This window comes from Ursus arctos, unplaced genomic scaffold (genome assembly GCF_023065955.2).
Source record: "Ursus arctos isolate Adak ecotype North America unplaced genomic scaffold, UrsArc2.0 scaffold_31, whole genome shotgun sequence".
Classification (NCBI taxonomy): Eukaryota; Metazoa; Chordata; class Mammalia; order Carnivora; family Ursidae; genus Ursus; species Ursus arctos.
The window spans coordinates 4480737-4493290 of NW_026622997.1; the positions used below are offsets into that span (position 1 = coordinate 4480737).

The window sequence follows — 12554 nt, forward strand, 5'->3', positions numbered from 1 at the left end:
GTCCGAGGAGTCGCTGGGACGATGGGCAGTGGGGGCTCTCTGCACTGGCACGGGGAGAGAGGTTTCTGGGAACGTAGAGCGAGGTGAGCTGAGAAGCACTGGTGTGGGGGATTTCAGCCAAGTCCTAGGACTGCCCCTCCCCTCCCCCTCCTCCAGGAGGCTGTCTTCTTGGCAGACAGCAGATAGATGCATGACAAAGGTGCCGTGATGGCTCTGTCCTGGGGGTGGGGGAGATGGCTGGGGAGGGGCCCCCTCCTGTTCTAAAGCACGTCTCTCCACCCCCACCAGGCCTCTTAATCTATCTGCCTTTTGGGCAGTTACTGGCTTAGAGGTGAATACAGTTCCAGCCCCACTGCCCTGTAGATCTTTCAACAGATCTACGTGAAGTATCGAAATGCATGCGTACAGTTTAGTTGTCCAAAAGTTCATACAGATGGGCATATGAACAGTCAGAACAACAACAAAAAAACAGGCTCAAAAAACCGCACTGATACCAAGCGAAGACAGCAGGCCACGGTCGGGAGGGCCCCCACCGGGACACCCAGCCCCTCAAATGCAGACACTGAGGCACTGACCCCAGCAAACAACCGCAGACAGGGCCGAGCTGAAGAGCTGCCCTCAAGTCGGCAGAGGTCAGTGTCCCTAGGCTCAGAGTTCTGACCTTCCGAGCTGTGGGCTGTGGGGAGCTCAGATCCAACCCCCCAGTTTGCCCTAGAGCCTCCATTCAGGACAAGTTTGGGGAGCAAACATCATCCTTCATAGACAGGGTCTCTGAGGGCTATTCTCTTGCAAACAGAATCAAGTACTAGGCCAACAGTGTGGGCCCTCAGGACAGTCAGGGAAGCCCAGAGAAAAGGACCCTGGTGGGGGAGAGCTTAGGACAGGCTTCCTGCACCCCCTCCCCAAATCGCTCTCCACCTCTTCTGCATCTTTCCACCAGCCCCACTAAACAAAGTGCATCCCTTGGCCTGGGGGTCTGGGGGAGGGGTGGATGACAAGGCTGGACGCCCGAGTCTTCCAGAGGAAGGGGAGCAGGATACCTAGGTCCCAGTGGGAGGCCATGTCTGAGGCTCAGGCTTTGAGGGGATTGGGGGGGATGGTGTTGCTGGAGTCCTTTAGCTGCTCTGAGAGGGATTCTGTGTGGGGGACTGGGGCTGGGGGTTGGGGGGCAGGAAGCTGTCCCCAGGGGAGCCATCCAGGCCCATTCAAGGGCTGAGCACTTGTTTAGGGTTAGAGCTGCCCCCTCTGGGGACTGGGATTGTCCAGCCAAGGCCATTGTCCTGCCCCCTTCCCCCAGTCCCTTCCAAACTTCTTTGAACCTGAAGTCAGATATTTTTTTCTGCCCAGCTCTCCCCTTTTGGCTTTCCCCACCCAGGGCCTAGGGCTGGAGGCCTGGGTTGGGGAGGTGGAGGAGGAAGAGCCAGCGACAGGGCTAGATATTCGGGTCCCTGACGGGGGACAAGAAACCTGAGGTGGGGGTCTCCCAGTGGGGGGCCTATGGGGTAGATGTGTCTGATCCCTCCGTCTGGACAAAGGTTAGAGAACGTGGGCCCAGTCAGTCCAGAGGCTGGCCCTTAGAAGGGGAAGTGGCGGTCAATCCCCGGGTCTGGTAGGGAAGGGGCTCTGGAGCAGAAGACTTGAGGCCTGGAAGACAGGCCTTGTCTGGCAGTCAGCCCTTAGAGATGGGGTGGAAGCCAACCATCTGGGCAGACGGGTACAGGGTATCTGTGGCTTTGGGGTAACTGAATCTGGCCACTAATTGGGATGGGAGGATGGGAATGCCAAAGTGGGGGGGGGGGATGAGGGAGGACAGCAGGGGGTGGCTGTTAAGGAATTGAGGGGTAGTTACAGCAGTCCTCCGCACGTGCACACTCAAAAATGTTTCAAGGGCTGAGAGGATGGCTAGGCCCCAGTCAGGAGAAGGTGCCAGGGTCTTTGGAAAGGGGTCAAGCTCCTGGGCTCCTGAACATCGGGGAGGAGGTGTCCCAGCGACCTCAGACAGTTCTAAGGTGTGCAGAGCCCCAGAGAGGGCGGGCAGCCCGACGGGAGTTGGAAGTGAAGGTCCGAATGGGGGGCCTGCATCAAGAGTCCGGGGCCTGGAGAGGCACCTAGCTGGAGCTCCCGGGCTTTCCCTCCGCCCCGCGACGGACCACCGCCGCCGTCGGGCAAACACCCTTCGCCTCAGTTTCTCCCACCCCCACCGCCCTCTCCTCCACCCATCCAGGGGGCGGGGCCAGAGGTCAAGGCTAGTGGGTGGGATTGGGGAGGGAGAGAGGTGTTGAGCGGCCCTTGGAGAGCCCTCATTTTTCCAGGCCCCCGGCTTGGGGCGCCTCCGTTCCCCATGGCGGGACACCTGGCTTCCGACTTGGCCTTCTCGCCCCCGCCGGGCGGTGGAGGCGATGGGCCGGGAGGGCCGGAGCCCGGCTGGGTTGACCCTCGGACCTGGCTGAGCTTCCCAGGCCCTCCCGGCGGGTCGGGAATCGGGCCGGGGGTTGGGCCGGGCGCCGAGGTGTGGGGGATTCCCCCGTGCCCCCCGCCGTATGAGTTCTGCGGAGGGATGGCGTACTGCGCACCTCAGGTTGGAGTGGGGCTGGTGCCCCAAGGCGGCCTGGAGACCTCTCAGCCGGAGGGCGAGCGGGGAGCCGGGGTGGAGAGCAACTCCGAGGGGGCCTCCCCCGAGCCCTGCGCTGCCCCACCTGGGGCTGTGAAGCCGGACAAGGAGAAGCTGGAGCAAAACCCCGAGGAGGCGAGTGAGCTGAAACGGCGGGAGGGAGGTGGCCGGGCTGGCAGGGGGCGGCCAGGGGAGGGGGAGGTGGTCGCCTACAGCTACCTGGGCCTGGAACCCAAGAGGGGAGCCCCAGGCAGAGAGGGGTGTGTGTCCTGAGAGCAAGGGCAAGGTGGGAACCAGAAGCCGGAATTCAGAGAGAATGGACAGGTGAGGGCTGGGGCATCCCTGGGGGGAGTCGGAAGCTGCCCCAGGCTGGCCTTGCTTTCCCCCTGGCTCTTGTCAAGTAGCCCCTTTTCACTTCTAGGCCTGGCCTGACCAGGGTCCGATCAGTCAATTACCTACCAGCCCAGCACCAGACCCAGTTTGGGGTTTGAGCCCCTGCTCCCACCCTTAACCCTTCTTGGAAATTTGATCCTTACCTGATTCAGGATCTTGGCCTTAGGGTTAAGTGTGGCCTGAGGGTAAAAACAGTGCTTATCCCAGGGTATTGTTCCTGAAAGTCTAGGGTGTGACTGATTTCTGATAGAAGCCCCTGTTTGGGCTGTGTGTGCGGACGTGTGGAGTTCAGTTTACCTCCCGTCAAGTTTAGGGCTTGTCTTCCCTTGACCTCTGCCTCGGGGTTAGTGAGTCACCATAATGCAAAGTGCGCACCCTGGCACCCCCTTGTAGAGAACTTTACCGATTTCACCCTTAATTCCGTAAGTTGTGGATAAGACAAACCGAAGTGGTGGAGGAAGTCCTCTCCAGGCCATTCCCCAAATGTAGGGTCTCCTGAGGCGCTGAAAGACTTGCGCGTCCAGCCCTGCCAAAGAACTGTTAAAGGTTGTGTCCTCCAGTCCTCCAGAGACAAGTGTAAGCAATTAGAGATCAAGTACTAAGCCCTTAGACCTCACAGAAGGAGGTGCGACCGCTTCCCCCGACCCAGTGGCCCTAGACTTTGTAGGAGGTGACTGAGCCTTGAATGATAATGGCTGCCAATTGTGGTCCATTTCCTAAGTGCCTGGCTGTGTGCTCAGTGCCTACAGCATTATCTCATTAACCCGCACAAGATCTCCCAGGGAGGCATTATTAGCCTAGTTCACGGGTCCTAACTACCAAATGATGAAGTTGGGATGTGAGCTGGGGTTACCTTATTTCAAATCCAGGATTTGGACGAGCCGTGGTGGGAGCGGAGCACTTAGAGCTCTCTGAAGCAGGGACTGAGCCGAAGTTGGCCTATTTGAATATGGTGTGATCGATCACCCTTGGAATCCTTCCCTCAAAGCTTCCAGGACTGCACAGAAGTTCAGCTGCTCTTCTGGTGCCTTTGGCTACCCGCCCTCATGGGAGTGCCCCAGGGCTCAGTGCATCACCCTCTGCTCTATCTACCTTTCCTTCCTCTCATCCACCCTCGAGCTCAAATGTTTTGTAGACCGGACTACTACATTTTCTGTCCCCTGCTGGGATGGCTCCATGAACTGCTCCACCCCAACCATCACCCAGTCACTCAAGGCCCCAACCGGTCATCCTCCTTGCTTTCACATTCTACATCCCATCTTTTGGAAACCCAGGTATCTTTGCCTTGGAAATACACCCTGAAGCAATCCCTACTGCCTGGGGTCCCGGCCGCCCGTCTGTGGGGGGTGGGGCGGGCGGACTGCAGTTGCCTGCTTAGTCTAACAGTCAACTGGAGTGAACATTTTACAATCGGATCATTTTACGCCACACATCCGTTCAGCGGCTCCCTGTTTCATGCACTGCAGCATCCGCAAGATCTGCCCTGCGCCCCCTTTGACTTCGTGAGCTCCTCGCCTCATCCCTTCCCACCCTCAGCCTCTCACCCCGCTCCACCCACCGCGGGGCCTTTCCACTTGGCTCTTTCCCTTTGCTCAAGCATCACTTTATCTTACTTAAAATTGTCCCCATCCCCATCATCTCCTACCCTGCTGCACTCTGTAATCCTCTCCCCTGCTTTACTTTTTTCTATAGTGCTTCTAACATAGTAACGGACTGGATAGTTATTTGTCTTTCCATCTTAGAATGGAAGCCCCCTGAGGCCATTGCTTTCTGTCCAGTTTGTGTAGCTGCTGGTCGATAGAAAGGGCAGTACGTCTGTTGAATTAATCAAGGAGAATGCCTGTATGTTGCAAAAAGATACAGTAAAAATAAGGAATGATCCAGTTTTAAGAACGAGCACCAACTGTATACCCTTCACTTAGCTCATGCCTTTCTGGACGTCTGTTTGGTAGTGTGTTTGTGTATATGCATATGCCGTGTCACACCCTGGAAGCAAACTGGGGGAGAGTATGTGGAAGTGAGAATTAGAGACATGGTGCCCTTGACTTTACTGGTCTCAAAACTGCCTCAAATTGGGATAATACTTGAGTCAGAAATCTTTCGTGAGTATTAAATGAGTTACTAGGCAGCAGCTCCCTTTGCAACCTGACAGGTGTTCGTTTCCATGGAGGCAGGGCCTGCCTTGCCGTCTGCTTGCGCGGGGCTCCGCTGCTGCTGGGCGAGTTGCTTTCTGGGGTGAATGACATTTGTAGATACGTTATTACTAGATACTTGGTGGGCAGCCTGGGTGCAGATACTCCCGTGGACCATTCCTTGCGGCCCACATGGGAAGGGGGGTTGACAGCTGACGTGTTTGTGTTCTTACATGTCCTCTGCCTTTTCGACTGCAGTCCCAAGACATCAAAGCTCTGCAGAAAGACCTGGAACAATTTGCCAAGCTCCTGAAGCAGAAGAGGATCACCCTGGGATACACTCAGGCCGATGTGGGGCTCACCCTGGGGGTTCTCTTTGGTGGGTCTCCCTCAGCATGTCCTGACCCACAGAACACAGGGACCACATCTGCCCTGGAAGAACATGCCTGAACTTGGGGCTTTTCTTCCCGCCAGGGGAGCAAGGGAAGGGTGTTTCAGGGGCAAGCTTTAACCCCCTCCCCACATGAAAGAGGGTAGAGAGTGGGAGGGGGAAACATACTTGGACCTTGAGTTCCCTCTGGGAAGAAGTGGGACCCCAGTGTGGGATCTTGGGAAGGCGGGAAATGAGGAGGCCCTGGGTCTTGGGGTCATGAAGGTGCTGCTTTCTGCCTCACCTTGCTTCTCTTTACCTGCCTCCCCAGGGAAGGTGTTCAGCCAGACGACCATCTGCCGTTTTGAGGCTCTGCAGCTCAGTTTCAAGAACATGTGTAAGCTGCGGCCCCTGCTGCAGAAGTGGGTGGAGGAAGCTGACAACAACGAAAATCTGCAGGAGGTGAGGGTGGGCGGGGGCTCGGGGATCTGCCGAGTCTTAGCCCGGTTGTCATTGCCTCTTCCCTGGTTTGCTGCTTTCCTTCATGGGGGTAGCTCCGTGGATGGAGTAGAATTTCTCAGAATTCTCCAGAACTGCCTGTCTAGACCCACCCTTCGAGGACTCTTCTTTTTCACACCCTCTGGTGCTGGCGACCCGTCCGGGCACTGCCCCCTTAGCAGTTTGCTTGAGTCACTACCCTCATGGTGCTTAGCACGTTCAAAGCCTGCCATTCCATTCCCCTCCCTTGCCACTCCCTCCCTCACCAGATATGCAAAGCAGAGACCCTCGTGCAGGCCCGAAAGAGAAAGCGAACGAGTATCGAGAACCGAGTGAGAGGCAACCTGGAGAGCATGTTCCTCCAGTGCCCGAAGCCCACCCTGCAGCAGATCAGCCACATTGCCCAGCAGCTCGGCCTTGAGAAGGACGTGAGTGCCCCGTCCCTGTGTGCCCCCTCTCCTCCCCTGTCACCACCTCCCTTTCCCTGGCTCTGCCTCTTGCCCTCCCACCACCCTAGACCTGTTGGCTTTGGGCCAGACGACTAAGCAGAGCCAGCCCCGCTGCCCAGAGCTTCCGATCGAGTGCCACTTACCTTGTCTTCCATCCCAGGTGGTCCGAGTGTGGTTCTGCAATCGTCGGCAGAAGGGCAAACGGTCAAGCAGTGACTATTCGCAACGAGAGGATTTTGAGGCTGCTGGGTCCCCTTTCTCAGGGGCACCAGTATCCTTTCCTCTGGCACCAGGGCCCCATTTTGGTACCCCAGGCTATGGGGGCCCTCACTTCACTACGCTGTATTCCTCAGTACCTTTCCCTGAGGGTGAAGGCTTTCCCTCTGTGTCTGTCACCACTCTGGGCTCTCCCATGCATTCAAACTGAGGTGCTGGCCCTTCCCAGGGTGGGGGCCAGAGGAAGGAGGAGAGCGAGGGAAAGAGAACCTGGGCTTTGTACCAGGGCTTTGGGATCAAGTTCTTCATTCACTAAGAAAGGATTTGGGAACACAAAGGGTGTGGGGGCAGGGAGTTTGGGGGGACTTGTTGGAGGGAAGGTAAAGTTCAAGGATGCTCTTGTTTTGAATCCCCACATCACTTTCTTAAATAAAGAAGCCTGGGACACAGTAGGTAGACACTTCTGTCTTTGGTTTGTCCTCTTTTGGTGGCTGAAGAGGGGATGGGGATACCCAATAGTTAGATATTAATAGTTCTTAGAACCCAATGACCCTGACACCAAGGTGCCACTTAAACTGCTCAGTCCTACAATGTCAGAGGGAAAGCTGGTATTGGAACCCACTTGTTTGGAGAGGGCCCCTATACGTGTGAGCTAGTTCCTCGGAGCCTGTGACTTAAGAGTCCTGGGGAAATTGAAATGGAAGGCCTTACTTTTATTTTTTTAAGATTTTATTTATTTAAGAGAGAGAATATGAGTCAGGGGAGGGGCAGAGAAAGAGAAGCAGACTCAAGGCATGGCTCCATCCCAGGACCCTGAGATCACAACCTGAGCTGAAACTGAGTGAGCCACCCAGGCGCCCCTGAAATGCCTTATTTTTAGAGCCAATTCCCTATTAGGAGCTGACGTTTTGCTTTTCCCACTTGACTCTGGAAGTGTCCTTAGTGGCTTTATACCAAGGAATCATCTTTAGATACTTCTCTTCTGCATATTGTCTGTACTAGAAACTCCATCTTGCGCTTTGTTGATACGAAGTCCATTTGGTTTCCCCTGAAGGGTCTGGTCTACCCTGTCCGTGAGTGACTCACCAAACCCCCATGTTTTTGTCCTGGTTCTGCTATTACTTGCTTGGAGCTGTTTCCTTGATGTGTGGGGGGGAGCTGGGGTTGGTACCTCTAAGTAGTGGAAGGCAATGGACCTAAAGATGGCAATAGGTCAAGATAAGTGTTTCTTACTAAGCTACAGAAACAGCATTTTGACACTGTTGGCTTGGTGTGAGGTTCACAGAAGAGAATCGTGTACTATATACATGGGTTAGTCTGATCCACACGAGACCAGGTGAGCATCTGCTCTCGCTGATGTACCGGGGTTTCTCTTTTCCATAGTAGTACCTTTTCCAAAGTTCTGCCATCCTCAGAACTCGACCAAACTCCATCTACTTTATTTTAATGGCAGCGGATCTGTTTTTCCTTTAAACTAGGAACCTTGATGACCCCTTCTCCAGCCTCCCACTTCCAGCCCATTCTATATCAAGTGAGCCGGTTCATACTCTCTGTGCTTTGCTCGTCCCTTCCAGTAAGAGTCAGTTTTCCAGACCATACCATTTTCTCAGGACCTGGAAGGCAAGGAGTATCAGACCTGGAAAAAGAATACATACCTAGGAGTGAATGAAACTGCTAATTCTTTATTTGGAAATAGAAGCAAAGCTCTGAAAAGCCAGGTCATGATCATGGTCAGTGGCAGTGGTTTACCCACAATGTAAAAGTTTCGAGGCTACGCCTTAGGTTTTTCCAGATTGCCTTAGTGATGCCATCCAAGAACATTAAGCACTCGTTTGTTCCAAGACTGAGGCTTATATCCACCCAGGCACGGCCTCTGCAATTGATGGGTGCTGTGACCACAGACATTCTAGTGCCTATGACAACAAGGACCTACAGCTTGTAACGGAATTTCCAGCTTGCTGGCAACTTCCCGGAAGCAGCAATATCTTTGGCAGGAAACCATCTCTTCTGTCACCTTGGCCATGAGGGCCTGCTTCAGGCCTTGGGTCAATATCCATAGCAATGGACACCTCCCCTGTAGTCATTCCCCCCTGGGAAGGCAAGGGAAGAAGGGGGCATTTCTTTACAATCCATTGGTGCCCCACCGTGTCCACCTGTGGCCTGGAGGTGCCAGCTCCCTGTACTCTAGTGCCCTGGTGGTGGGCCTTAGGTCTGGATGCCTACACGACACTCTGGGCACCGGAAGTCAGCCTCCCTGGCAGCCTGGATGCTGTAACCAACACAGGCCACATGGAACCAGACGTCACAACCATCACACTGAACCCAGGCAACTGTTTCTTCTTCGGGTAGGTAGCAACGAGGGGCTGCACAGGGCTCCCCACTCCCAACTGCAGGGGGAGCCCTGGGAGTGCTCACTGGGTGCTTCCGAGGACGTCCACGTCGATTTCTAAAGAAAGTGACACAAAAACCAGGTCACTGGAAACTAGAAGGAGCCTAGAACTTTTCCCTGGATAATCCGAGAGTGAACCTAGATAGATTGACTAGACTAACGGTGAACCAGATTGGTCTTGCCAATCCAACGTCTTTTCTACCTCTGTCCACTTCCCATTCCCGTTCCCATTTCTATCCCTAGAGCAGAGGGCCATGTTACAGCCTGGGGCTCTAAAAAGGAGTTAAAAATTGAGATCTCTCCACTTACCCACCAGGTGTCCGTGGGGTTGTCTCTACACGGAGTTTCTTCCTGGGCTCCATAAAGACTGATGGGGGGCCCTCAGGAGTCCCTCCCTCATCATCCAGCTCTGCCAACACTCGGTGAGCCGATTTCCTCCGGTTTCTTGGGGGTGGGGCAGAAGGGGTGGTCCCCACCTCTTCAGGAGGAGTGGGAACAGGCAGGCTCTGTGGCTCACCCCCACTCCTGGAGAAGGTGAGGGGCAGAGGTCTGAGCTTGCTGAGACTACCGATGGAATTGAGGATCAGTGTGGCTTTCGGGGCAGGGGAAAGGGTGCTGAGGGGGCGCTGTGGGGCCCCCTGGGGGGGCAGCATAGGCCGGAAGCCAGCTTTAGTTCCCTGTTCACCACTAGACCTTGGGATGGTAATGGCCGCAAAATCTTGAGGTTTGACTCGGACTTGCTGAAACATGAAGTAGAACTCCGAAGGGCTGGTTCCTGGGGGCCCTTCAGGGCCAAAAGTCACAAGGTCCCCATCACTCAACTCCAGCTTGTGACCCCTTGGGAGTCGGACATTATTGACCAGAGTCCCTGTTGATGGCAGGGCACCAGACATACAGAGAATGACAAAAACAGAAATGACCAGAGTCAGGAGTGGAGAAATCTGGCCGCCTCTGATTTTCTAGGGAACATGAGAACGTGACACCTGTCATTAAATTCTCACATTTGAAGTCCCTCAGCAGGTGATATCAGATATTAAGTTGGGAGCAAGTTTTTTTTTTTTTTTTTTTAAATGTCCTCCCACAGGGCACATGGAAGAAATGGACTACTTCCCTCACTGCTGAGGTCCCATTCTCAGAGCTACGCTAACCCAGCTCCAACACAGAAACAGTTACTGGCATATCTTAGACTGTCTGGGTTCAGATTTTGGCTCCACCCTTACCAGCTATGTTACCTGGACAAGTCAACCTTGTGCCTCATTTTCCTAGTCTGTAAAATGGGAATGATATTAGTGCTCACCTGCATTCAGTGCACTTAAAACAGTGCCTGGCTCATACAGTAAGCACTAAACAAATGTTGGCTAATCCAGTTATCTAATCTCCCTAACATTCCCAAAACAGACTTTATAAAGCCTTACATTTTACCTATGAGGAAACAGACCCAGAGAGGTGAAGGGACAGGCCTGAGGTTTCACCAGGGGAGAGTGGCAAAACCCAGGTGGCCTGAAGTTGACTGCAAATGGCTGCAAGTCGGGGAGTAAGACATATGCCCTGATCATTAAAACATAATCCAAGGGGCACCTCAGTCGGTTAAGCATCTGCCTTGGGCTCAGGTCATGATCCCAGAGTTCCGGGATCCAGCAGTGCCGCATCAGGCTTTCTGCTCAGTGGGGAGTGTGCTGCTCCCACTCCCTCTACCCCTCCCCCAGCTCCTCTCTCACTCACTCTCTTTCTCAAAAAAACCCCACAACAATCCCAACATAATTGCCTTCAGACAACAAGGTGCCTCAGCAAATTTGGAAACTGAGTCATCTGAGCTTGGCCCCCAGTGGCTCCAGAACATCCCCACTGGGATGTTTTCCCTGATGATGGCCCAGGTCCTGGATCTACCTCCCAGCCCAGGCAGCGACCATTAGGGTCCAGTCCCACAGAGAGCTTCTGACACTACACACCTTTAATGGGAAGACAGGTCTGGACTACAACTGTCCAACCTGATAGGGGAGTTTGGGAGGCAGGCGGGGGTCCCTGTGCGGCCCTTAATTCATTCCAGGCCAGAACTGCAACTGCCCAGGCACAAGGCCTCCCTGCGCACTGCTCACCTTGGCTGCTGTGGTCCTCCAGGCTGACCCTCCAGTCATCACCCCGGCGCTCAGCGTGCAGCTCCGCATGGACTCCAGAGATGAGGCCTGGCTCCCGCTGGGGCTGCAGGGCCACATCACACAGGTCGGCCCTACGGCCCAAGCGGTAGGTGCAGCCAGCCCCGCTAGGGGGGTGGAAGGTGTAGAGATCACCACCCCTGCCTCCCCCTATGCGCAGCAGCTGGAAGCAGGGCAGCATGGGTGGTGCCCCCTCTGCACCACCTCTTCCACTTCAGGAGTCCATCACCTTTCCCACACCTGAGCCATGCACGCTGGCCTAAGTTCACTCTCTGTCTGATGCAAATTTGAGCTGTATTTTGTGCAATTTCAACTTTGAGCACAGACCTGAGTTTTCACCAGGGGTCAGTGGCAAAGCTCAGATGAGAACCCAGGCCTGAGCAGTGCAAATTCAGAGTGCAAGGAGTCTAGGCATGAGATGCAAACAAAAGTGTCTGTCAAGCAGCTTTGCAACTGAAAAATTCAGAGAAGGTCCCAGTGCAGTGCAAAAATGAACACGTCCTATGCCACTTGAGTGGAACCGGATCCTCAGGCCACAAAGTATTCAGGGAGACTCAATCTGTGCAAGGCAACAATATATTAGGCAGCTTCCAGGGGAATGCAAACTGTAGATGTGTGTATAGGGATTCCTGCTTCTGTACAATACTAACTTGTCACCTCTGTAATTTGGAGAAAAGCTTCTTCCTGTCAGGTTCACTCACCCAAATACAGTAAGCCGCCTGCTCCCTCGCGCCTCGCCCTTTGGGCCAATCCCTCATCATAAGTAGTTATCTTTAACCCCAGTGGGAAGGGAATCCACTGTCATCCCCCAAAAGGCAGTGAAAATGGTCCCTAGTTCTCCGACAAAGCAGATCTAAACCCTGATTTCCCAGCTTCTCCGGGTGGGATAAAAACGGGGGAAAGAGCTCCCGGAGATAATGTAAGGCAAACCCAGCCTTTTCCCTCCCCTGCCCAGCCCAGTTTCCGATCTACCGCGGTGCAGTCTCCAAGTAGTCTCCTCTCCAGGCAGTGCTAGAGTGTGCGGTGGCCCCGGGACTTCTTCGGCTCGGGCTGGAGCTGGTGCTACGGCGGCTGTTTGACAGCGAGGAAGCCGGGGTCGGGAGGGGCGCGGTCTCCGCGCGCGGGCAGCTCCCGCCCCGCCTTCGAAATTCCCGGGTCCGAACTCCGCGCAGAGCGAACCCGCCCCCCCGTGCTATTCGTGATTGGCCAGATCATTTATCCCCCTCCGCTTCATTGGGCGGCGCTCTGGGAGTGTCCCCGACCTCCCGCCTTCCGCTTCTTCTGATTAGTTCACAAGCTTTCCCGGGTTCCCGGAGTTGGGAGGAGCCGCCAGGGCGCGGAGA

The 12554-nt window shown here is 54.8% G+C and overlaps 2 protein-coding genes across 3 annotated transcripts; one reads left to right on the plus strand and one right to left on the minus strand.

Annotated features, from left to right (window-relative positions):
- The first annotated feature begins 2341 nt into the window (after positions 1 to 2341).
- POU5F1 (POU class 5 homeobox 1) lies at positions 2342 to 6880 on the plus strand. Its single transcript, XM_026511119.4, has 5 exons — positions 2342 to 2746; positions 5395 to 5515; positions 5838 to 5968; positions 6274 to 6432; positions 6614 to 6880. Exons 1-5 carry the CDS (start codon positions 2342 to 2344, stop codon positions 6878 to 6880), a joined length of 1083 nt encoding a protein of 360 aa, XP_026366904.1.
- A 1445-nt stretch (positions 6881 to 8325) lies between these two features.
- TCF19 (transcription factor 19) lies at positions 8326 to 12374 on the minus strand. 2 transcript variants are annotated; one of them, XM_026511281.4, is made up of 4 exons: positions 12184 to 12374; positions 11155 to 11770; positions 9368 to 9926; positions 8326 to 9115 (listed from the first exon to the last, which is right to left on the minus strand). In XM_026511281.4, the coding sequence occupies exons 2-4, from the start codon at positions 11390 to 11392 to the stop codon at positions 8875 to 8877; spliced, it is 1038 nt and encodes a 345-aa protein (XP_026367066.2). In that variant the 5' UTR covers positions 11393 to 11770; positions 12184 to 12374; the 3' UTR covers positions 8326 to 8874. The 2 variants fall into 2 exon arrangements, with proteins under 2 accessions (XP_026367066.2, XP_057160831.1); XM_057304848.1 differs by having other exon boundaries at positions 11155 to 12359.
- Between the last annotated feature and the right edge of the window lie 180 nt (positions 12375 to 12554).

Bases quoted from the DNA above. Each gene is read 5' to 3' on its own strand.
- POU5F1 (XM_026511119.4), top strand. From the start codon at position 2,342: ATGGCGGGACACCTGGCTTCCGACTTGGCCTTCTCGCCCCCGCCGGGC. The intron at 2,747-5,394 runs GCGAGTGAGCTG...TTTCGACTGCAG, and splicing joins TGGAGCAAAACCCCGAGGAG to TCCCAAGACATCAAAGCTCT. The intron at 5,969-6,273 runs GTGAGGGTGGGC...CTCCCTCACCAG, and splicing joins ACAACGAAAATCTGCAGGAG to ATATGCAAAGCAGAGACCCT.
- TCF19 (XM_026511281.4), bottom strand. From the start codon at position 11,392: ATGCTGCCCTGCTTCCAGCTGCTGCGCATAGGGGGAGGCAGGGGTGGT. The intron at 9,927-11,154 runs GTGAGCAGTGCG...TGCCATCAACAG, and splicing joins GGAGGACCACAGCAGCCAAG to GGACTCTGGTCAATAATGTC. The intron at 9,116-9,367 runs GTAAGTGGAGAG...CACTTTCTTTAG, and splicing joins ACCCCACGGACACCTGGTGG to AAATCGACGTGGACGTCCTC.